The 23,439-nt window shown below is 33.6% G+C and overlaps 4 protein-coding genes across 4 annotated transcripts; 3 read left to right on the top strand and 1 right to left on the bottom strand.

Annotated features, from left to right (window-relative positions):
* Positions 1-231: 231 nt before the first annotated feature.
* Positions 232-14,768, top strand: LOC126671746 (serine/threonine-protein phosphatase BSL3). Its single transcript, XM_050365542.2, has 21 exons — positions 232-932; positions 1,988-2,048; positions 2,154-2,232; positions 2,340-2,419; positions 2,495-2,589; positions 2,725-2,824; positions 3,760-3,829; positions 4,263-4,364; positions 4,489-4,570; positions 5,315-5,494; positions 6,249-6,528; positions 6,620-6,857; positions 6,951-7,121; positions 7,450-7,688; positions 10,341-10,425; positions 10,544-10,642; positions 10,725-10,924; positions 11,003-11,078; positions 13,786-13,921; positions 14,007-14,146; positions 14,227-14,768. Exons 1-21 carry the CDS (start codon positions 491-493, stop codon positions 14,308-14,310), a joined length of 3,039 nt encoding a protein of 1,012 aa, XP_050221499.1. The 5' UTR covers positions 232-490; the 3' UTR covers positions 14,311-14,768.
* Positions 14,769-16,905: 2,137 nt separating this feature from the next.
* On the top strand, positions 16,906-18,619 carry LOC126672634 (uncharacterized). The gene is made up of 5 exons (XM_056105045.1): positions 16,906-16,917; positions 16,991-17,316; positions 17,411-17,837; positions 17,921-18,274; positions 18,431-18,619. Exons 1-5 carry the CDS (start codon positions 16,906-16,908, stop codon positions 18,500-18,502), a joined length of 1,191 nt encoding a protein of 396 aa, XP_055961020.1. The 3' UTR covers positions 18,503-18,619.
* Positions 18,620-20,734: 2,115 nt separating this feature from the next.
* Positions 20,735-21,758, top strand: LOC126671241 (uncharacterized). Its single transcript, XM_050364995.2, has 2 exons — positions 20,735-21,242; positions 21,457-21,758. Exons 1-2 carry the CDS (start codon positions 20,902-20,904, stop codon positions 21,641-21,643), a joined length of 528 nt encoding a protein of 175 aa, XP_050220952.1. The 5' UTR covers positions 20,735-20,901; the 3' UTR covers positions 21,644-21,758.
* A 130-nt stretch (positions 21,759-21,888) lies between these two features.
* Positions 21,889-23,155, bottom strand: LOC126672631 (uncharacterized). Its single transcript, XM_050366584.1, has 3 exons — positions 23,078-23,155; positions 22,466-22,839; positions 21,889-21,934 (listed from the first exon to the last, which is right to left on the bottom strand). Exons 1-3 carry the CDS (start codon positions 23,153-23,155, stop codon positions 21,889-21,891), a joined length of 498 nt encoding a protein of 165 aa, XP_050222541.1.
* Between the last annotated feature and the right edge of the window lie 284 nt (positions 23,156-23,439).

The raw sequence follows: 23,439 nt of genomic DNA, 5'->3' as shown, positions 1-23,439 counted from the left end.
TGCTTTCTCCGCTGTGAATGATCTCATCTGACGGCGGTCCACTTCTCCAAAACCGGTTGGTACCGGTAAACAAAAACAGAACAAGAAAATCCATAACAAAAATGATGTCAAAAAGAGTTAAACAGGTTAATTAACCATAGCCAAACAGAATTTAACACATCATTTAAATAATACTAAAAACAAAAAAAAAAACAAAATCGAGAGGGTTTGTTTATTTGTTTGTTTGATTTTTTCTTTTTCCGTTTTTTTCATTTTCCACTTTGTTTCTTTTAAAAAGCCTTTTTTCTAGATTGTTTTTTCTTTCTTCTTTCAATTCGAGGAAATGAGAAATTTCAATTTTATTTTTATTTGATACGAATTAGGGTTTGGATTTGTAAAACCACGCTCTTACCGATTTTGTTTTCGAAAAATGTTGATTAGAGAGTTTAATTTATTGGATTTGTAGCTCCGATCTTGAAATTAGGGTTTGGATTAGAGAGTAATTGTAGCAATGGATGTTGATTCCACGATGGTGCCGGAAACCGATCAAGATTCGGCGGTTCAAAACTCTACATCGCCGTCAATGGATAGAGAGCAGCAGCTAAGGGATCAGCCGCAGCCTGCGGGATCTCCGGCGTCTCCTACTTCTGTTGCGGTGAATCCTCCTATGCTGCAGCCGCAGCAGGCGCAGCAGCCTGCGCAAACGCAGCAAAGCCCCGTGGTGGGGCCGAGGCATGCACCTACTTATTCGGTGGTGAATGCGATTATTGAGAAGAAGGAAGATGGTCCGGGGCCTAGGTGTGGACATACGTTAACTGCAGTGGCTGCCGTTGGCGAGGAGGGTACGCCTGGATACATTGGACCTAGGTTGATTTTGTTTGGTGGCGCCACCGCTCTTGAAGGCAATTCTGCAGCATCAGGGGCTCCCTCCTCAGCTGGAAATGCCGGCATCCGTATGTCTTCCATTTCATTAAGTTTCTTTCATTTTTGCTGCTTTGTTTTGTTGCATTGCTTGATAAGTTAGTAAATTTTAGCTAGAAAGATAAGTACACTTGAGTGATTCGTGGTTGGATCAAAGCAGAATTTATCTAAAATAGTGGGTTTCATCTGATCTTTTCAATTCATTAGTTATTTGTTTCGTCAGATAAATTATTCAAATGTGAAGTTGTTTTAGCTTCGATTTTCTCGTTTCCTGTTGTTCTTTAGACGTAGAAGTAGTAAACTTGTGCTAGAAGGCATAATCATTGTTTATTTATGTGTGTGTCTATAAGAAGGCCTGTTAGGTTTTTCCTTTTTACAATTTTTTGTGATTGGATTTTTATTGTTGTGCCACTGAAATGGTTACAACTTCCTTGGTTTTGCAATTATAACCTACACAATTACGAGTGACATTAGTCCTGTTTTCCATTTAGACATTGAAGCTAAAGCAACCTTTCTTTCTATTTTGTGAACGCTAGTCAAATCAATTTGTACACTTTTGATTCTTTTATTAATGTATGTGCTGATGCTTAAAGTGCTCTTATGCTGTGCTCTTTATGCTGTGCTCTATACTAAGTTGATTGAGTGCCACTTGAACCCTAACTACTGAATTGCAGCTCAGCCAAAATAGCATATTGATGCGATCTTGTAATATGGTTTTAAAATATGTCGATTTAGTTTAACTCCCAGGTTATTATAATCATATTGATGTTAATTTTTTTTGAACTCTTAAAGTGATTTTTGGGTGACATCTCACATGTTTTTTAATACCTTAACTTTATTGCGGTCTCGGTAGGTCAGCCTGCATGTTTTTGTCATTTGGTCCTTCTTATATGCCGATAATTATGACAGCATTGCACCCAAATTATGTTCAATTGAATGGTTTTTGGTTTAGTGGGAAGAATTGATTGAGCTCTGTTCGCATGTTAGAGAGGTGATTATATGATGGCTTTTGTTTCTCTAGGATTCTTATAGTGGTAAATTATACTTATAATGATCTTTTTAACTTTATAATTTTCTTGAATTGCAGGACTAGCAGGCGCCACTGCAGATGTTCACTGTTATGATGTGCTAACAAATAAATGGTCTCGGTAAGCTGACGGTTCTAATTTTTATATCTTGTTTCTTATCTGGAACATAACAATTATTTTACTGTTGCATAACATCATAGTGCTTATAATCAACTTATTTTGCAGCATTACACCGTTCGGAGAGCCACCCACTCCAAGGGCTGCTCATGTGGCAACTGCAGTGGGAACTATGGTCGTTATCCAGGTTAGCATACTGCAATGTACCTTAGCAGTCTTCTGTTTGCATGGCTATGTTATTTTCTTGTTGCTATGTTTACTGAGATATAACTAGAATTTCAAATCTCAACACAGGGTGGAATTGGTCCCGCTGGTTTGTCTGCTGAAGATCTTCATGTTCTTGACCTCACACAGCAAAGGCCAAGATGGCATAGGTTTGACTTTTAACAAGGTGCTAATGCATTCATATTTATTATATGTTTATCATTTAACTATTATTTTTCTTATAGAGTTGTTGTTCAAGGCCCTGGACCTGGGTCACGATATGGGCATGTGATGGCTTTGGTGGGCCAAAGGTATCTCATGGCAATTGGAGGGAATGATGGTAAGTCATGTTGAACCAAAGCATCTTAATCCTGTGTATAAGTACGAAAATTTATCATATGATTTTGGGTATGCATATTCCACAACTTTATATCCTTGACTACACACAAAAACATATGTTCGTTTCTTTATTCAGGGAAGCGTCCTTTGTCAGATGTATGGGCCCTTGACACTGCAGCCAAGCCTTATGAGTGGCGTAAATTAGAACCTGAAGGGGAAGGTCCACCACCATGCATGTATAATTCCTTTCTCCTCTTGTGAATACTAGGAAGTCTTTTATGTACCTTATGTTTCTGCTAGTCTTTGATATTCTTTATGGGCTTTTCCCGTGCCGCAAGCAGTGGCGTGCCTGGTCTATAAGCCTCCTTTTCTGTATTCTATCTTGTTTATATTGTCTTGGACTTCTTTTCTTCTTCTTTTCTCTAGTTGATGCTATCTCTGCAATGATCTTCAGGTTAAGCAATAATAAAGAATTATATTAAGCAGTTCTTAGAGGCTGCTAAGCCATATGCAGTAGGTATTTTGTATGCATTAACAAAAAAATAGTGATAGAACAGTTTGTGTGCCCTTAAGTTGTCTACTTACTGAAAAAAAGTTTAGTATCTAATATCTAACTATTTGTATTCTAGTATTGAGAGAGATCAATCTTCCTCCTCACTGACTTCATCTAGAAATTCATTAAACAGTTAAAACTGATCAAATGTAATGTTCTTTCTTTGGACTATTACATACTCCTTTAAGCCTATAATTCCCTACTGGCCTTGCACTGCACCGAGATATTAATACTGGATAACATTTCAATTTTAATTATAAAAGTGAAGCTAAATTATGCCAAATGTGTTACAAATGGATTGAAATAATTCTCATGCCAACATAAACATGCACTCATCTTTCATAAACAGGAAAAGCTAGAATGCATGCATGCATACATATTTTGTATTTCTGTTAAATGTGTGCATGTATGCATTTTTACTCTTCATGTTCGTGAAAGATTATTGCTTGTTTTTTGGTCATATTTACATCTACACATTTGGCATTATTAGATGCCTGTTTGAAATTTGTATTGGAGTCGGTTTGTTAGATTTTTGTTTAATTGGATGTGTTGATTAGCTTTGACCTTATTGCATTCTGGTGTGAAGCTGATTGTATTTTGATTATTTACTTTGTCTAGGTATGCCACTGCAAGTGCGCGTTCAGATGGTCTTCTTCTGCTTTGTGGAGGGAGGGATGCCAATAGCGTGGTGAGATATAGTGTTATGACCTGTATAATAGTTTCTTACAGTAGATGATAAATTAGTTAAGTTCTCAATGGATTTTAGTTCTTCTTTTTTAGTATTGTAAGATATGGATTTGGCATTACGTCCTTTTGATTTGACTTGACAAGCATATGTTATAACTTCATCAGCTGCAAATAAGTAGTTGCCAATAGCTAATTGTTCTAGAGTTTTTATGAGATTGAAATTATGGAATGAAATTGAATGACTATACATAGAAAGAGTTCTTTAGTAGTATATGCTTTTAAGATGTTTTACGCTTTGTTGATCTTCGCTCTGCCACCTATGTTGAGGTTAATTTCGAATTTTTATTATCTTTTAGGTTGTAGTTTCTTAACTGTTTTATTGCCAATCCTTCCTGAAAGTATGTTTTTGTTTGCGCATTGTGTAAATTTTGCAGCCGCTAGCAAGTGCCTATGGACTTGCCAAACATAGGGATGGTCGTTGGGAATGGGCAATTGCTCCTGGTGTCTCTCCATCGCCAAGATACCAACATGCAGCAGTGGGTTTAAACATGTTTAAATATGTTTTTATGTACAATAAATACACACAGAGACAGTGTGTTGATATTGATAACTGCTCTCTGTTGAGGATGATTAATCACATTTTTGCAATTCTGCTTTTAGGTTTTTGTTAATGCTAGGCTGCATGTGTCTGGAGGTGCACTTGGTGGTGGTCGTATGGTAGAAGACTCTTCAAGTGTTGCAGGTGCTTTTGCTATAGATATTTGACCATTTCGCCTATTGATATGTTGCTGTGCAATTATGCTTCTGTTCTGTTTGCTCTCACTATGGCGTGTGTATATAAATAAAGTACTTAGAAATGTGTATCATTTGTCTGTAAGTTAGAGGGAAAGGGGATCCTATTATTGTTTAGATAGATATCTGAAGAAAATCTGAAATGTAATAGATGATTGAAAGGGCCCTCGATGATCAATGATTATAACATAGTACTGTTAGATGTTACCCTTGTTCTTCCCCCCCCCCCCCCCCCCCCATCATTCTTTGATCTTATAACTTCAGATCCTATATTGTCTATTTGAGACTTTTACCTAAATTTTTTTCAGTTCTTCCTAATAATTATTCTAAAAGTTCTTTGTTTCTCCTTTTTAATAAATGAGTTGAGTTCAGTCAAAAATGGCCCTTGATGATCAATAATTATTATTTGGTTTTGTTAGATATTGCCCTTGTTCTTTTTTCCCCTTTCTCCTTATACTTTGATCTTATTACTTCAAATCCAATGTCATCTATTTGAGACTTTTACCTTTAATTTTTTTAGTTCTTCCGAATATTACTCTAAAGGTTCTATGTTTCTCTTTTTCTGTAAATGAGTCGAGTTCAGATTGATAATTGGAGTTTTTGTTGTCTTATTGTCAAAGTATTAGTATAGTATGTAATCATATGAATGCCCGACCACAACATTCTTAATTTATTTCTTGTTTCGCCTGTGTAGTGCTGGATACTGCAGCGGGAGTTTGGTGTGATACAAAATCTGTTGTTACTAGTCCAAGGACTGGCAGGTACAGTGCTGATGCTGCTGGTGGAGATGCAGCAGTGGAGTTGACAAGACGATGTAGGCATGCGGCTGCTGCAGTTGGTGACTTAATATTTATTTATGGTGGTTTACGTGGCGGTAAGTGATAACTGATAAGATTATTAAACCCTAATTTTAATTTGCCGAATTTGTTTCCAGTTCACTTTTTCCAAGACAAATAATCACTCCCAAATGTCTGCAAACTTTTTTGATTTTTCAGTTGTACAAATAAGTGATGTGAATGAATGAATGTATGGTGTGGGAATTAATAGCAGCACCCACTTGAAGGGGATGCTTGGAGTAGATCTTACAAGATCTTTTATATCTTGTAAAGCTCAAGTGATTTGAAAAACGCATGTAGATGTTGCTTTTACTGGGGTTATTATCTGATTAATAAGAACTTTATGATGTTACATTTTGTTAAGCTCTTGAATTATTGGCAAAAGGCATGTCAGGTCAGAAAGACCAAAAGCATACTAGATAAAGATCGATTCTAGTGATAATGCTGGAGGACTGACTGTGTTGCAGAGAACATGTGAGAATGTCTATATTAGTTTGTGGAGTTGTGCTTAATCCTAGAATAAGATGTCACTGTAAAGACACTGTCCTTGGCATACTCTCCTTATGATTAAGTAATATATCTTCTTTGTCATTGAATTAATGATTATGGGGAATAGAAGAAAATGCTAAATGCTAGTTCTGTCCCTTGCATAGGTTATTCAACAGCATCAACTGTGAAAGTTTATTAAAGTTTTTTTATGGAGGTTCTACTAGGATATTTTTAATTATGGTTTCATAACTATTTCAGGGTTCCTCTTATATTTGCATAATCTAATAGACTTTTGCATTACAGGAGTCCTGCTTGATGATTTACTTGTTGCTGAAGATCTAGCTGCTGCTGAAACAACAACTGCAGCTTCTCATGCTGCAGCTGCAGCTGCTGCATCTAATGTCCTTGTGGGAAGGATACCTGGAAGTGGTGGAAGGTATTTTGGTGATGAAAGATCTAAGCAAACAATGTCTGAAGCAGCACCTGATGGTTCTGTTGTCCTGGGTAATCCAGTTGCTCCCCCAATTAATGGTGATATGTACACAGACATAAGCACTGAAAATGCCATGCTTCCGGGACCTCGGTAAGCTAAATACCATATTTGTGTTTTGGTTCGTATTGGATTTGAATAGTGTTCTGGAAATCATGAGGTTCTGAATAAAATATTGTTATAGGAGAATGAGCAAAGGAGTGGAATATTTGGTTGAAGCATCGGCTGCAGAAGCTGAGGCTATAAGTGCCACTCTGGCTGCTGCTAAGGCACGGCAAGTTAATGGAGAAGTTGAACTGCCAGACAGGGATCGGGGTGCTGAAGCTACCCCTAGCGGCAAACAGATATCTACTTTGATTAAGCCTGATTCTGCTGGATTAAATAATATTGTTCCAGCTGGAGTTCGACTGCATCATAGAGCTGTGAGTTTTCATTTTTATTAAGATTTTTGAGAGTAATTTTATTTGAAGTCAATTCAGACATGGAAATGTTTCTTTTCTTACCTGTCATTGCAGGTGGTTGTAGCTGCAGAGACTGGTGGAGCCTTAGGTGGGATGGTCAGACAGCTTTCAATTGATCAGTTTGAAAATGAAGGCAGGCGGGTCAGCTATGGTACTCCAGAGAGTGCAACTGCTGCTAGGAAACTACTAGATCGACAGATGTCCATCAATAGTGTGCCCAAAAAGGTTTGCAGATTTTAATTGAAGTTGTGTGTTTTATTCTGAAAGGCTGCTTGTAGCACCTTTCGCAAGGTTGAATATATGGATAATAAAACAGCTAATAATAATTCACACCTTATTGCTTAACCAACACCTCCCCAGTCCCCACCCCCACCCCAACAAAAAAATTGAAAAGGGGATCTGAGAATATGATGAACAAGTCTAGGAAGTAATAGTTATTTCAAACATTTTAACTGACCAAGAACAAACTAATAAGGACATATGCATGTTTAAAATTGGCCTTTTAATTTCATATTTATCATTGTAATAATGAATTATCCCTCTATGATGGCAGGTGATTGCTCATCTTTTAAAACCTCGTGGTTGGAAGCCTCCAGTACGTCGGCAGTTTTTCTTGGATTGCAATGAAATAGCCGACCTTTGTGACAGTGCTGAAAGAATATTTTCAAGTGAGCCAAGTGTTTTACAGCTGAGGGCTCCTATCAAAATATTTGGTGATTTGCATGGGCAGTTTGGGGATCTAATGCGCCTTTTTGATGAGTATGGTGCACCTTCAACAGCTGGTGATATAGCGTAAGCATTTTCTTTTCTGTATTTTTAACATTAGCATTATTTGTTTGTCTGCTTTGGTGAGTTTGTATGACTTTGTTGCCATTTGTTGCCTCGTCTATCAAAAGTGTTTATTCTGGGGGAATTGGAAGAAAATTTTAAACTTAATAGTTAATACAATAAATTTTAGGAAACTTTAGCCTTAAAGCAGCAAATAACTGTGGGAACAATTTAAAGGGTGATGGGTTACAATGAAAAGACATTAAACTAAGAAGTGTGGAATGACTTTGCAGTGTGTATATCGGGCTTTAGCAATAGTGCCTACCTCTTTAGACTATCTACAAGAGAATAGATACTTTGTACTTGTGGCTATTACAATGTGAAAGTCCCATTGAAGTAGCTGTATAATAACTAAAGGAAAACGAACAGGGACTACTTCTGGTGGTGACCTATGAATTTAACAGTTAATAGGTGGTTTATTGTTGTCCAGGTTCCACAGAAACGGAAATGAAACGGGTATTGCCAAATGAAATTCTGTTAAAGTAATGAAAACAAAAATGTGAGGAGAACTTGTATGTAATACAAATAGGGGCAAGCACTGTTGTTAGACTCGTACGAGTCAGGAGTCGACTCGTCCGAGTCGGGTCGAGTCAGCAGCAAAACGAGTCGAATCTACTAGGGGAATCAAAATTGGGGTAGTATCGGTCCCGAATCGGACCTGAATTGTTTAGAATCGGGTCGACTCGGTCGATTCAAATGATTCTTGTAAAAGCATGAAAAAATATAAAAAAATCTTGTTCTGAATATGTTAGCTTTGTTCACAAGAGACTCGGTATAAAAAAAAAAGCAGATGAGACAAGGTTTAGAGGTGGAATAAAAAAAGAAAAGATAACACAAAAGAAGAAAAAGAAGAATTTCAGACATAGAAAAAAGGTTGAAGATGAAGAGGTTGAAGATGAAGATAAATAGAATAGATAAAGTTAAAAAAGAAACACAGATCAAGGAGAGTGGAGGATGGGTAGAACATGACTGATGTGACAAGTCTTCAACTTTTTGATATGTTAGAGAATTTTGTTAAGAAAGTACATGTTCTAAACCTGAGATAAAAAAGTAACCTTCAAATAAAGGACATAAAAAGCTCATATTTTTATATTCATTAATATTTATACTTAACATATTAAAAATTAGTAAACTTATAATATCTATTTTATAGTTCCTCAAAATAAATTAATAAACATATTACCATTTTAAACCGAATCTTACGATTCGATTCTCGATTCAGAAAATTAGAATTTCGAATCTCGATTTGACAACTATGGGGGCAAGATAAAAACAATATAGAGATATGTTTATAAATACGAAAAATCATATAATTTTATGTTCTATTTATAAAAAGTATATATTTTCATGTAGATAAAATACTATACATATATGATAACTGTTAAACTATGTCATTTGAATCTACTCAATATTTAATTTTGTAATAAATAATAACTTATCTATGAATATAAAAATTAAAATTGAATTATATATTATTTTAAATGTTTCACATTCATAATAAAAACAAATTACCCTCCAACAAAAATAAGAAAACACGATTTTATATATTTTTTCTTAACTGTTTTGATTAGATTAGAAAAAATTTGTAAGAAATCACATGTTTAGTTTAAGATTTAATTGTTTCTTCAATTTAAAGAAGTGAAGAAATTAAGAAGGGAATACAGGATAGTTGTTTTAGGAAGATAAATAGTTTTTATTTGTGGGTAACGGGAATAAGAAGATTTGTAAAATATAAGTAACAATTATTTAAGTTTTTTTATTTTCCATATGAAATGGTTTTTTCTACTAGGAAACGGATGTTCTAATGTTAGTTATCTATTGAAACGGTTCCAAAATCTTTCGCGTGTTCGTACATGAAAACATTTTTAAAGCCGGAGAATCCAGCTTTATCAAGGTTTCCATGCATCACGTTGTTGTAGGTGTGCATACAGGATGATTCAACAATATTAAGTTGGATTATTTTCTGAAAGCATGCCTGCTGAGAACACTTGTTTTCCATTCTTGTGAAGAGAGCTGGGTCGCCGCTGAGAACCACATCAGCATGTTATTAAAAATGAAATTACTTAAGATCCTATATAAATTTCAGGTGTCTTTCTTAAAGAATTATTATTGACTCAAAACTACATAGTTGTAATTCATTTTAATGTGTACAAAAATATTGCATTTCATAGTAGTAATTGAGTGCATAAGTTTATCTTTTTAAATGAAGAGGATAACAGTGTGGGTTGTGCTAGCATTGCATCATTGTGAGCCAAGTTTAGCCTGTTTTGAGCTAGGCATTGAGTTTCACATAATTGAGGATTGAAGCAGTATGTTTTAAAGGAAGGTTCCAAATTGTGACTTGTACTAATCAACGAGGGTAGCAATCTGTTACTGATTTTGTTTTATTAAACATGATGGTGGTTTGGTTGGGGGAGAATTAATAAAAATGTCCTTTGACTAACCATTTACTATATTTCCTGGCTGTGTTAGTCTATACATTTTTCTGCATAGGACTCCTTTAATGTTTATTCTCTCTGCGGCTATAGTCATGTCTATGTAAAACAGGAATGTATTCTATTGTAGCTTTTTTTTAATGTATTTGACATGATGCTGATTTTGTTTTGTATCTATCAGATATATTGATTATCTATTTCTAGGAGATTATGTTGATCGGGGCCAGCACAGCCTAGAAACCATTTCTCTTCTGCTTGCTTTGAAGGTATGTATTTGTGGGCTTTTCTTGTTTCTCTTTTCCTTCCAGTCCGCCCTTCAAATGCAAGCAATCTTTTTGACACTTTATGAGTTAATTGTTCCTTATAATTGTTTCTTTGTTTCAGGTGGAGTATTCCCATAATGTTCATTTAATTCGTGGAAACCATGAAGCTGCAGATATCAATGCACTTTTTGGTTTCCGGATTGAGTGCATTGAGCGCATGGTATTGAATTTTAGATACCCACACAATGTATTTCCCATTCTTATTAATTTTGTTAATTACTAACTAAATAATGATTATGTAGGGAGAAAGAGATGGAATTTGGGTGTGGCATCGGATAAATCGTTTGTTCAATTGGCTACCGTTGGCAGCACTAATTGAGAAGAAAATCATTTGCATGCATGGTGGTATTGGCCGTTCAATAAATCATGTGGAACAGATTGAGAATCTTCAGCGTCCTATTACCATGGAAGCAGGCTCAATTGTGCTTATGGATTTATTATGGTGAGTGAATGTTTCTGTTTTTCTGATTCATTTATTGATTTTCAACGTGTTTTAAATGAATTTGTTGTTCTCCCTTAGGTCTGATCCAACAGAAAATGATAGTGTAGAAGGATTGCGGCCAAATGCTAGAGGTCCAGGGCTGGTGACTTTTGGGGTAATTGTCCTTTTCTGCTTTTTTTTATTAATAGCCAAATGTGGAGTGGTTTGTTTGTTTTTGGTTTCCCTAGTTAGTGCGTCGATATTTAGAGGAAATTTTGTTTACTATATACTGTGTAAAATATTCCAGTGTCCATATTGATAGATTAAGATATTTTCACAATTGAAAAAAAAAAAAAAAGTTTTGGGAGCTTGGTTCATGAATTTTTTTTTGATAATTAGCTTGGTTCATGAATTAAATTCATATAATTGCTTGAGACTATTTGAAAGGTAGCTTTAGATCAAATTTCTTTTTGTATTTAGTTTAAGCTTATTATGGAAATAAATTGTGTACAATGTCATGCAAATTGGTTAATTTTGGTTGGTTGTTCAGCATCATTGACGAATCTTTTCCTTAGTATCCTGTTAATTTATTGAAGAAGACAGAGAACCTTTCTCTGACTCTAGAATGATTGTGGGCAAAGAGAATGCAAATGATGATATGGTCTTAGAAATATTTATATTGATTGATACCACCTTTCTACTCAAATGTTGTGCATATGATAGAGATGCTTCCATACTGTCAAATAATCAATTCAAAGGCTCCAACAATAGTTTTATTATCTAAATACATCTCCGCACGCAATTGCTCATTGGGCTAGAAGCGTGAACAAATAAGCACACATGCCCACCTCACCTTGTGCTCAATATTTTTATTAACTAAATGGGGTTATCAAGGATTGAACTGTAGATCTTTTGATCAGAGGATCTAATATCATGTCAAATTACCAATTCAACCAACATATTGAACTTTTGAATGAGGTTCTAACTATAGTTTTATCATCTAAACACATTTAAAGTGTTTCTTAGACATCTATTGTTTGGAAGTAGCAACATACTAGTTTAAGCTCCATAAATTCTGAAAACATGTTGATCTTTAGAATGCTATCGGCATATTACACTTAATGTTGAACTACTAACGTTCTTAAGTTGGGCCTGATATGTCCTATGCAAGTGAAGACCTGTTTCTTTCACCTGGAACTTGAGTAGAAAATCTGATATAGATAAACTAAGATGTTTAATGCCACTGACACTAGGCTTCAAGGCAATAAACACTTATAATCTATATAAATAGTCTCTACGTGAAATTGGGAGAAGAAACATCTAGAAGCAACCAAACAGCATTAGAAACATCTTCCTTCCTTACCTGAAACACAATTCAACAACCATTGATGTCTCCCTTCCTTTTGAGGATGTAAAATTTTTCAGTTTTTGTTTTTACCACTTCATTAGTCCTATCACTACTTCTGTGGAAATATGGCCAATTTTATTGTCATAGTTCATTGTCATTTTTGTGATACTATCTATCAGTTGAGCAGAAAGCTACACGGAGAGGGCTGGTTGTGGCATATTGGAATAATATGTTTGGTGCACATCATTAAGTCTAGATATTTGATGTTGGCTTAGAGTTAACACTGAAATCGAGGGGTAACTGACCAACCCTCTATGGATCTCTTAATGCTGCTCTTAACTTAATGAATGATGAGCCTGACTCTGACTAGATCAGGCTAGTTTGGCTGACTTCTTATATATTGGTTTGGTTGACTATGGTTTAAGAAATTTAAATATTGTTGCTTTAAGAATACGAAGCTCTCTTTTAAAATTAGGTAAATGGCTTAAGATATTACTGTCTATTGCCATTTTAAAATTGTAGAAGTAGAGTCCATGCGTGGTGTAATTGGGTGAGTTTTGTGTAGAACATGGATAAATCTTGTAACTAAGCAGTGGTTGGACAATGGAGATTTGAGACTAAAATGGATGCGCAAGACAGCTAAAATTTACTCACACTTGAGTTGAGACAGGAGACTTGGTGCCTCGTGAAAGAGGTTTGGTCATTGGTGCCATGCTGCTTATAAACAACTATGATACTATTCAGCCTTGTATGCAGGTGTCCCTTATATGTCTTATTGTATTATTAATGGCAGTCCAAAAAAATGATGGATGGCGGTGATTATCTGTTTTCTGAATGGTTTATGTGTTCTTTATCATCAAGTTGAGGACTTAACATACTTGTCGAAGCTGGTCTTTTTTAGTTGATACTGTTCCACCAAACCAAATATTAGAGTCCTTTTGGTCGTAAATTTCTGGTCTAATAGTAAGGTTATATCAGCAGTTTAACATTCAGACATCTGTTAAAGTTTCAACCTTCAAGAACCATCTTGTGGATTTTGTTTGGTTCTTTTGACACTGCAACCCTTCCATTTGTTTAATATGCTTATTTGAGGGACATAGGTGGTTTTCGTTGGCCTTTTCCCATTGTCCTAAGACATATACGTCTACATTGATATGTATGTTTATTACAGTTTGAACTACCTCCATTCTTTGTTTAGGATCAATTGTGCTACTTCCTCAGGTTTTTTTGTTGGTGGTGGTAATGGATGACAGTCGATCGAATTTGAAGGATCTTACAGCCAATATTTTTCTATTTTCTCTCAGTTAGCTTTCCATATATAAAGTTTTTTTGCAGGCATTATAATTTAGCTGATGGCCAATGGGAGTTGTTGGATCTTCATTGTTTGTTTAACAAGTCATTTTTGTATTTATCAGTTTGGTGGTTCTATTTGCAATATTGAGTTGGCATTGTTATCATGCTTATATTTTTCCATATGCTGATGGAATGTGTATTTATTCAATTTTGCTGACTGCTGAGGCGTTTACTGTTACAGCCTGATCGAGTAATGGAATTCTGCAATAACAATGATCTTCAATTGATTGTACGTGCCCATGAATGTGTTATGGACGGATTTGAGCGTTTTGCCCAGGGACATCTAATCACACTTTTCTCAGCTACTAATTATTGCGGTATACGTTTTTGCCAATGATCTGTCTGTTCAGTTGGTCCTTCACATGAAGTTTAGGTTATCAAATTTATTTTTGTTTTCCACAGGTACTGCCAATAATGCTGGGGCAATATTAGTTTTGGGAAGAGATCTTGTGGTGGTTCCAAAACTAATTCATCCTTTACCACCAGCTATGTCATCACCGGAAGCTTCACCTGAACGGCACATTGAAGATACATGGATGCAGGTAGCCTGCCTTTACGAAATTTCGTGTGCATGGCTTGATTTTGTTTCATTGTGATTTAAATTGATTTACGATGAGTGCAGGAGTTGAATGCCAACAGACCTCCAACACCAACTAGGGGACGCCCTCAAGTAACAAATGATCGGGGATCTCTTGCTTGGATATAGTGGAAGTTTCCGAGTACATGAGTAGATCTATTTTTGGGCTTATGCTGCCAGCTTGGGTGCCTGTATAGAGCATGGTGCCGTATCCAGGAATTCTGCGTTGTGTTGTTGCTTGTAGAAGTTTGAAGGCTTTCTGATTCTTTGATTGAAGATGCAGATGAAAAAAATACAAGTTGGAGAAGCAGCAGTTAGGTTCATTTGCTAAATGATTCAGTTGAGGAACACCCGTGTTTGTATATTGAGCCACATGCGGGGGGGTATAAGTCGTCAAATGAGTTGTTTTTTTCTTCTTCTTATATTATCCTTCATTAGTTTAATTTTTCCCCTAATTCCTCGTTTTAGGCCTTATATTTTTTCTTCTTTTAAGTCCTTATATTTTATTTAATATTTGTGGGCGTACATGTATCATAAAGGTGTAATTCTTATTTGTGCTATATACAATACAATGTAATTTGTGTGAAGTTAACAAGCCTTTTTTTTTTGGGAATAAGTAGTTCCATTTCCACTATATCCAAGCATAAGTGAGAAGGTTCAATTCCTCCATTGCGAAAACCATTATGTAGTATTTTGTATTAACGCTAGGAACCTAATCTATGTTGCTTTGGCTTTTCTCCTTTGTTCTTTTTTGTTTGGATTAAAAGTTAGATTTTAATCGAGATAAGTTCTATCTTTTAGAATCTTTTTTAGCTGATTTTATAATTTTCACCGTTGGATGAAAGGGATAACTCGTTCAACAGTAAAAAGTAGAGGAAATGACGCGCTGTACCTCTTTTTTTCAAGTTTTTCCATATCTGCCCTCTCTTTTTTAGGGTTCCAAGCGTACGCTTTTTTTAATTTTCTGTTTCCACTTATACGCCTTTTTCTTCTGACTTTTTTTAGCCGTCTCGTTTCTTTTTTCTCCGTTTGATCCCACCGTTATCTTTGCCTGTATTTGATTTTCCGGCCGAATCATCCTCTCCTCCATACCTTCTTTAGTCTGATCACTCATACTTGCGCCAAGCCCTAATCTAAAGGTAAAATACATGATTTAGGTATTTGAATTTGTTTTTTCAAATTATTGTTTCCCGATTTTTATATTTACTTATTTTTATTTATGAATTTTCTTTGTGCTTTTAAATTAATTTGTAAAATCAGTACATAAGCTTATTGAATGCCATGATTATACTTTTTTTGTGTTTCTGGATTTTTGTCATTTGTAATTTAGTTTTATTGTTTTTTCTTCATTTTTTTCAATATTTTCTATTCAATTTTGTAGTGTGTGATTATGGTGGTGATTTAGGTTCAGATTTAGGTTTGCCTGTTAAAGAATTTGGTGGAATCTGTGTTTATTTTTACTTCTGTAAAACCTAGATATTTAATGTTTCAAGCTTATTTGATTCTAGGATTGTGTATCTCTTCATGCAACTGTCAATTTTTTGATGATATGTATGTAATTATAGATTTTCCAGAATTTTTTATTTAGTTTTTAATGATTGGTAGATTGATTGAATCATTTACAGATATGATTGAATGTTATCTTAGTATGAACATTGTTGCTTTTCTTTTTTATTTTTATTACATGTTATATTTATTTTATCAGAGTACATTTTTATTTGCTGCAATTTTTTATACCTTTGTTTGTTTTTCTCATTTGTGTTTTTTATTTATAACGTTTTTAGGAAAATTTGTAAATTGGCTTTGTTGACGTGACGCAACCGTTCGCTATCAGCAGAAGTTTTTTTTGTGCTTTTGTGGAACAAGGAATTGACGGTTTTTGGAGTCTAAGTAAGTTGTTCATTTGATCACTAAAGGTTGTGCTTGAACAGATTGTCTTTTATGTTTAATTAGCGTTTCTGTTATTTAAATGATTAGTAGTATATTTTGTTTTTGATGCTGTTTTTTAATCCTGCTTCATTAATTTCAAACTTTAAAATGTGTTTTTCTTCATTATTTTCTCATTTTATTAAAAGTATTTTCAGAATTTTTGTACGCCAGATGTTATATTCTTAATCTAATTTCATTGTTTATTTGTAATTTTATGTTTTTATGTTCAGTTTTCATTTGTTAAGTAATTTGTACATTCTTCCTTACATTACATTTTTTACTATAGTGATTTCGAAAAGGGTACTTTATGTCTGTGGCTTAACAGTTGTTTGACTGTATATTGACAGCTGTTTGACATTAGGTTAAGATTAAATTGACAGTATATAAGTATGTTTTTTTCATATTTTTCCTTATGTATATTATAAGTGAATATATTTAACATATTTTACATGGAATGTGTTAGTTTTTTGACTTATTAATATAATGTTTTTAAAGTAAACTGTTTTTTGATGCCTTTGTTTTTGGTGATCTCTTTACTTGCTTTATGATCCAAATTTCACAATTAGTATGACAGAAGTTATTGACTTTTTAGATTATTGGCAATATATTTCAGGAAAATGGTATTAAAGTCAGTGTCTAAACATAAAAAAAAGTCACACCAAGGAAAGATGAAGTCAGTGAGACAAGAAAAGATGGAAATCGTGCTGGTTTAAGAAGTAATTCGAAGAAAACACTTACTGATGTTGATAATCAGCCTAAGGTCAGTGTTTTTTTGTAATAAAATATGCTACAAATATGACTTTGTATGTTTAGTTTACAAATAATTGAGCATTGTGTGATTGATTATTTGTATATGTTTTTATGTTGGTTTCTTTTCCAGATTTGGCAATATGCTATACCTGTTGATGAATGGTTTGTAGCAAAAGTGCAAACTACTTTAAATCATGATCCCATTTTAAAATTAAAAACCAAATTGAATGATGTTGAGTTAGATTTGTTTAGAAAGAATCCTTTTGGTTATTTTCTTGATATGCCAGTTTTTAAGGTTCAAACACAAGTTTTGCATTTCCTTTTATTGAGGTTGCTTAACCAACCGAATGCAAATGAATTGTGGTTTAATATTGGGGGAGTGAGACTGAAATTTGGGATTGATGAGTTTGCCTTAGTTACAGGTTTGAAATGTCATGGAGATATTAGTAAACTTAGGTTTAGAAACACATATGATGGGATCTTTGACAAATATTTTAAGGACCTTAGCTGTTTTAATAAGCAAGCCTTAGAGGATTTTTTTTGTCACTAGGAGATGGTCTAGTCCGGAAGATGGAGTTAAAATAGCAATTTTGTATTTTCTTGATGTGTTTCTGTTTTCGTCTCAAAACGTAAAACGTGTTTCCATAGTCAACCTTAACATAATTGAGTCAAGTGAGTGCAATGAATTTCCATGGGGACTAGATTGTTCTAATTGTGGGATAGATGATTTAAAGGATAAGTTGAAAGGGAAAAGTAAGCAATTTGAAGAAGAAGAAGGTAAAATCCCGTTTTATTGGCTGGCTGTTTTCATTTATGCCTTGCAATGTTGGTTCTATGAATGTTGCCCTGTCGCGGTCAATAACCTTGCAATTTTGGAGAATGGCGATGCTATCCCAAGGATTTTGAGATGGAAAGTTGACAATAATCCTGGCGTTGCGGAATTGGAGAAGCCTTTCTTCTCTTTGAGTGGAAAACAGGTTAGTGTTGTCTTTTTTTAAAAATAAAAATTATACAATCTATATTTTCTTATTTTTTATTTTTATTCTTTTTCATTGTACAGATGAAGTTGAGGAAAATCACTCCTTCTGTTGAGGAGATGAATAAGTTGGACTTATCTCATTTTTTTATCAAGGGAAAGGATAAGAAGAAGGAGATGAGCGAGAATTTATCTGATTCAGAAGATGATAAAGCTGAGTATCAAGGTGGTAAGGCATCATCTTCAGCTTTACCAAAGAAAAGATCGCATCTTGATCATTTTGAGAAAGAGCTGCAGACGGTGGTTTCTTCTCAAAATAAAATTGTGGAAGATTTGAGCTGCTTTAAAAATTATGTGACTCTTCAGTTTACTAATCTTTTTAAAGTTCTTGATTCAATCAAGAAGAGCTCAAATGTAATTGAAGAGCAGACAAACTTTGTAAGTAATTTTTTTGTTAAAATTTGCAATCTACTTTTGAACTACTACTGATATACCTTTAAACTACTTACATTTCACATCCAAACTACTTATGATATGCTTAATTTAACTAGTATTTATTTACTGATTTTTTCTCCTTTTTGTTTATTTTAACAGCATAATGGAGCTTCAATTAGTGATAATGGGTCTGATGACAAGGAGGAGGATATATCGTTTAAGGTAAAATAATTAAGCTAATATGTATTTGTATCAATTTTTTAAGCAACATAGTGATGTACTAATATGAAACGACAAACTTATATTATTATATAGGTGATCAATCGCAATATTGTGCAGCCTATTGTGGAAAAAGGAATAATTTGACGGAGGATGATACAGCAGTAGAGAATAAAAAGGAGGTTGAGCAAGAAGATCAAACTAATTTATCTCAAGTTAATGAAGCAGAAAATGAGTTTGATAAAGTTTCTAGTGATGAAGTTGAGCCTGAAATCGAAAAGGCTGCAGAATGCAACATCGATAAGACGTTAAAGGATGCACAATGCAACAACGATACGATTTTAAAGGATGTAGAATGCAATATCGATGAAATGGATGCTGCCACTTTTGACGAAATTATTTCTTCTGCTACAATTGCAGTTGAGAAAATAAAATCACAAAAGGTACCTTATATGCAATTTATATAATTTTTTTAGTATACATCTGGTACCTTGTTAGTTATTTTTTTTTTGTTATTTCTTTATATTTGTGTACATTTCAATCCTTGCAGAAAGATATGGCATGTTTATCTAGTGACAATAGAAATCATCCTGAAATTATCGCTGCAACTATGTGTTTAGATGCTTTTGAGGTACTTTACTTTTATTTTTTTTATCATGTGTTGTTTTTTTACTAAATAGGTTATTATTGGTTGCTTAGCAGTTTATTAAGTTTTTTTTAGTAGTTGTTTAATATATGTTTTTATCAAATTTTTTCTCGTTTTAGATTGCTGAGAACAAGGGTGGTTGTTCAAATCCAAACCTTGAAGCTGTTAATGTTTCAAATAATTTATCATCTGCCTCGATATTTGTTTATAAATTTAGTATATTTTTTTATCATGTGTTTTTTTTACTAAAACAGTTTATTATTGGCTGCTTAGCAATTTTTTCTATTTTTCTTAGTAGTTGTTTAATATTTGTTTTTGTTAAATTTTTGTCTCGTTTTTAGAATTTTAAGAACAAGGGTGCTTGTTCAAATCGAAGCCTTGAAGCTGTTGGTGTTGTTTCAAAGACTTTATCCTCTGCCTCGGTATTTTTTGATAAATTTAATATAGTTTTTTCATCATGTGTTGTTTTTTTACTAAAACAGTTTATTATTGGTTGCTTAGCAGTTTATTATGTTCTCCTTAATAGTTGTTTAATATCTGTTTTTGTTAAAATTTTGTGCTTTTTTTGAATTTTGAAAATAAGGGTGTTTGTTCAAATTGAAGCCTTGAAGCTGTTGGTGTTGTTTCAAAGACTTTATCCACTGCCTCGGTATTTGTTGATAAATTTAATATAGTTTTTTCATCATGTGTTGTTTTTTTACTAAAACAGTTTATTATTGGTTGCTTAGCAGTTTATTATGTTTTTCTTAGTAGTTGTTTAATATCTATTTTTGTTAAATTTTTATCCTTTTTTAAGAATTTTGAGAACAAGGGTGCTTGTTCAAATCGAAGCCTTGAAACTGTTGGTGTTGTTTCAAAGACTTTATCCTCTGCCTCGGTATTTTTTTGATAAATTTAATATATTTTTTTCCTTTGTTGGTTACTTAATTATTAATTATTACATGTATTTTTTTTTCTCTTTTAGAATACTCAGTGCACGTCTGCTCGTGAACATCCGAGTCATGTATTGGCTGAGACTGTTTCAGAGTCATTACCCTCAAAATTGGTATTTTTTTATTTTAATTTTGTTAATTTTATTTATTTTGTTGCTTGTCAGTTTGTTGTTTTTTATTTATTGATTCTTTAAATTGTTTGTTTTTGCCTCTTTAGAATGCCAACCTCGTTCATGCAAATCTGACTGCTGTAGTACATGATGCTGCTCCAGTTTTAAATGATATTGATGCATCATTTGATTTTTGCAAGCAAATTGAGTTTGATTTATGGCTTGGGAAAGGATTTAAAGAGAAAAACAGGTAAATATATTTTTATCTATAATTTTTTTTTTGTAAAATATATTTGTGACTTATTTTAATAATGTTATTTTTTATTTTTTATGTACAAGCACTATTCTCCTGAGGACAATGAGATTGCACCTCCCTTTGAGATGTATGTTGATCAAATAAGCAAAAAAACATGGTTCTCTTTCTGAACTACAGTGGTCTGCCTTTATCATGTTCTGTGAGTTTTTTTACTACTCTTACTTTTAGTAAATAAAACTAATTTACTTGTAATTTACTGATAAGTTATTTGCAAATTTTAATTTATATTTTCAGCATATAGACGTGCTGTTTTATTTTTTGAGGGAGAAGCAAAAGTCGAGGCCTAATGTGAGGTGCACCACTGCTGACAATATTTTTGATAGACGCATGCAAAGTTGTATGCTTCATATTTGTCGACTTCTAATGCTGAAAAGTTTTTGAAAGGGGACTCTTTGATTTTTGATTATATGCGGGGTAAGAAGATTCTTATTGGTACTCCTTGGAGTGAAGTTGGCGACGTTTTATTTCCTATTCATGTGGGAAATAGTTGGCATTGGATATTGGCGCGTTTATCATTCAAGGATAGGTGCATTTATATATACAACTCTAAAAAGTCACCTATTCTCAACCGAACGGCGGCTGAAGTGGTTATGGGGTATTGTGTCCTGATTCCAAGGGTGTTAGTCATGGGCAATTTACTATCGTCTATCAAAGCTATTGATTTGTCTTCTCCTGCTTATGTTGGCAAAACCAAATTTGAACCTTTTGCTTTGTCTCAAGTTGATGGCTTACCAACACAATCTGACAGGTAAATATTTATGTTTGTGTTTTTCATTCATTCATTTATTTCTCTTTTAATGCATATGAATGAGTAGCGTTTTCTCCTAAATTTGATTAAATGTTCTGGTTACATGTTATTATGCGCTGTTTATGTTATGGTTGTGTTTATGATATTGTAATTTGATTTTTTTCTTTTTGTGATACAACTTGGTGATTATATTATGTTTCTTCTTTATATGTAGTGATTGTGGTGTATTCGTGGCTACATTTGCTGAGTACATCATCGAAGGGAGGAAGGTGCCTTTGCGTATCTCGATTGAAAATATGAGGTCTAGATATTGTGCTTTGTTGTATGCTCATGCACTGTCAAAACAACCACCAATGGAGGTAACCAATACTCAAGCTGCACCAATTGTAGAAGAAGGATGAGGGAAAAGGAAGAAGATCAAAGCAGAGATTAAAGACATTGGAGCTGAATCAAAGGTTGAACAAGGCAGGGGGAAAAGGAAGATTATCAAAATAGAGAATAAGTGATTTTTTAATATGAATTATGATACTTTGTCTAAAAATATGAAATTTGTTGGATTTTTTCTTTCTATTATGTTATGTTCAGATCTTTATACTCTAATTTTAAATTTTTATATATTTTCACATCTTATGAAATATTTATGATTCTAGTTTATTGAGCTACCAAAAAGCTGCTCATGAGCTACCATAAAGCTGCTTGAATTTGTAGGTGCTCATGAGCTACCATAAAGCTGTTTAGATTTTTTTTATAATTGTACAATAAATTTATTTTTTAATTTGAATTTGATGATCTAATCAAAATGTATCTAATAAATATTTAATATAGTTGCTTACTTATGAAAAGAAGTCCATTATTTTAACATTTTTTTAACATAAAGACTTATCATAAGGTAAATTTAAACCTTTTCCAAGACCTGATACTAATGAGCTACTAATGAGCTGACCAAAAGCTACTTAAATAATACTTATAGTGAAAACCATAGTCATATGTGTTTTTCATATGGTTTTACTTGTAATTCATTAATTGCTATCTTTAAATAAAAATAAAAAAACATAAGATATTTTTGAATTGTGTATTTATTGAATAATAATTTCATATTCTTGTTTGAATTTGAATCATAAAATCATAATGTATTTAAAAAAAATCAAATAACTAAAGGATTAAAATCAATTTTTTTTGGGGCATTTTGGCACGTTTTCCTGTTGTGTCCGTAAACTCCGCACCTGCTGCATTTGTTCTGATTTGTAGATTCGCATGGCCCTTTAATTCTCCTCTTCTTTGGTCTTCCTGACTTGGTTTTTCCATGTGGCGGCAGGACTATTTTCTCTGTAACATTTGTTAGTATGCTAGGCAAGTTTTGATTGTCAACTGGATATACTATCCCTTCATAAGTTTTTAACATCATTTCTTTTCCAAAGTATTCTGAACAGTACCTGTAAGGCTCTTGGTGTAGCTCTTTTAGTAATGCCATGGCATGTGGACACGGAAGTTTGTCCATTTGAAATCTTCTACAAGTACAAATTTTTTCTTTCAAATCTACTGTGAATATCAGGTTATGTTCATAAACCGTACTTAGTTGATCAGTTGATTTTGATACCTGCAATTTAAGATCAGTTACGATTAATGTTTAAAATTACAAAAAAATCTATTTAAAAGTCACTGCTAAGCTACTGTTAAGCTACAAAAATCCAAACTGGACACTCATTATATCATAAACAGCAAGAATTAATTAAAGCCGACACATGTTAATGAACACAAAAGAAACAAATATAAAATAAGGGCATACACCAAAATGCACACACATTTTATTAGGATATATAACAAGTAAATCTGACCTTCATTTTCAGCGAATCAATGTAGTTTTCATGTAGCATGTTTTCAGCTCTTTTTGAAACGCTTGTGAAGGTTGACATGGCTGAGAACCTATTTGTATATGTCCATTCTTGAACCAATGCTCGTAGGTACTCTAACAAAGGTGTTATTGTGTCACGACCCGATTCCCGGATCGAGACCGGCGCTAGGGAATGAGAGTGGTTGCTCCGAAACCCGTAGTAAATAAAATCCATTTTTCCCATTAAAAACAATTTAACTTTTCTTGAAAAAGTTATCTCATATTAATTTGTTTCGAAATTCACTATAAATTTTTCGCGGAATAAAATCATACATTTTCAATTCCGAAACATTAACATTCGGTCAA

Source organism: Mercurialis annua, linkage group LG3, assembly GCF_937616625.2.
Source record: "Mercurialis annua linkage group LG3, ddMerAnnu1.2, whole genome shotgun sequence".
In the NCBI taxonomy this organism is placed as follows: Eukaryota; Viridiplantae; Streptophyta; class Magnoliopsida; order Malpighiales; family Euphorbiaceae; genus Mercurialis; species Mercurialis annua.
Note: the sequence above shows the minus strand (reverse complement) of the source record. Positions and strands in the feature narration are given on the sequence as shown.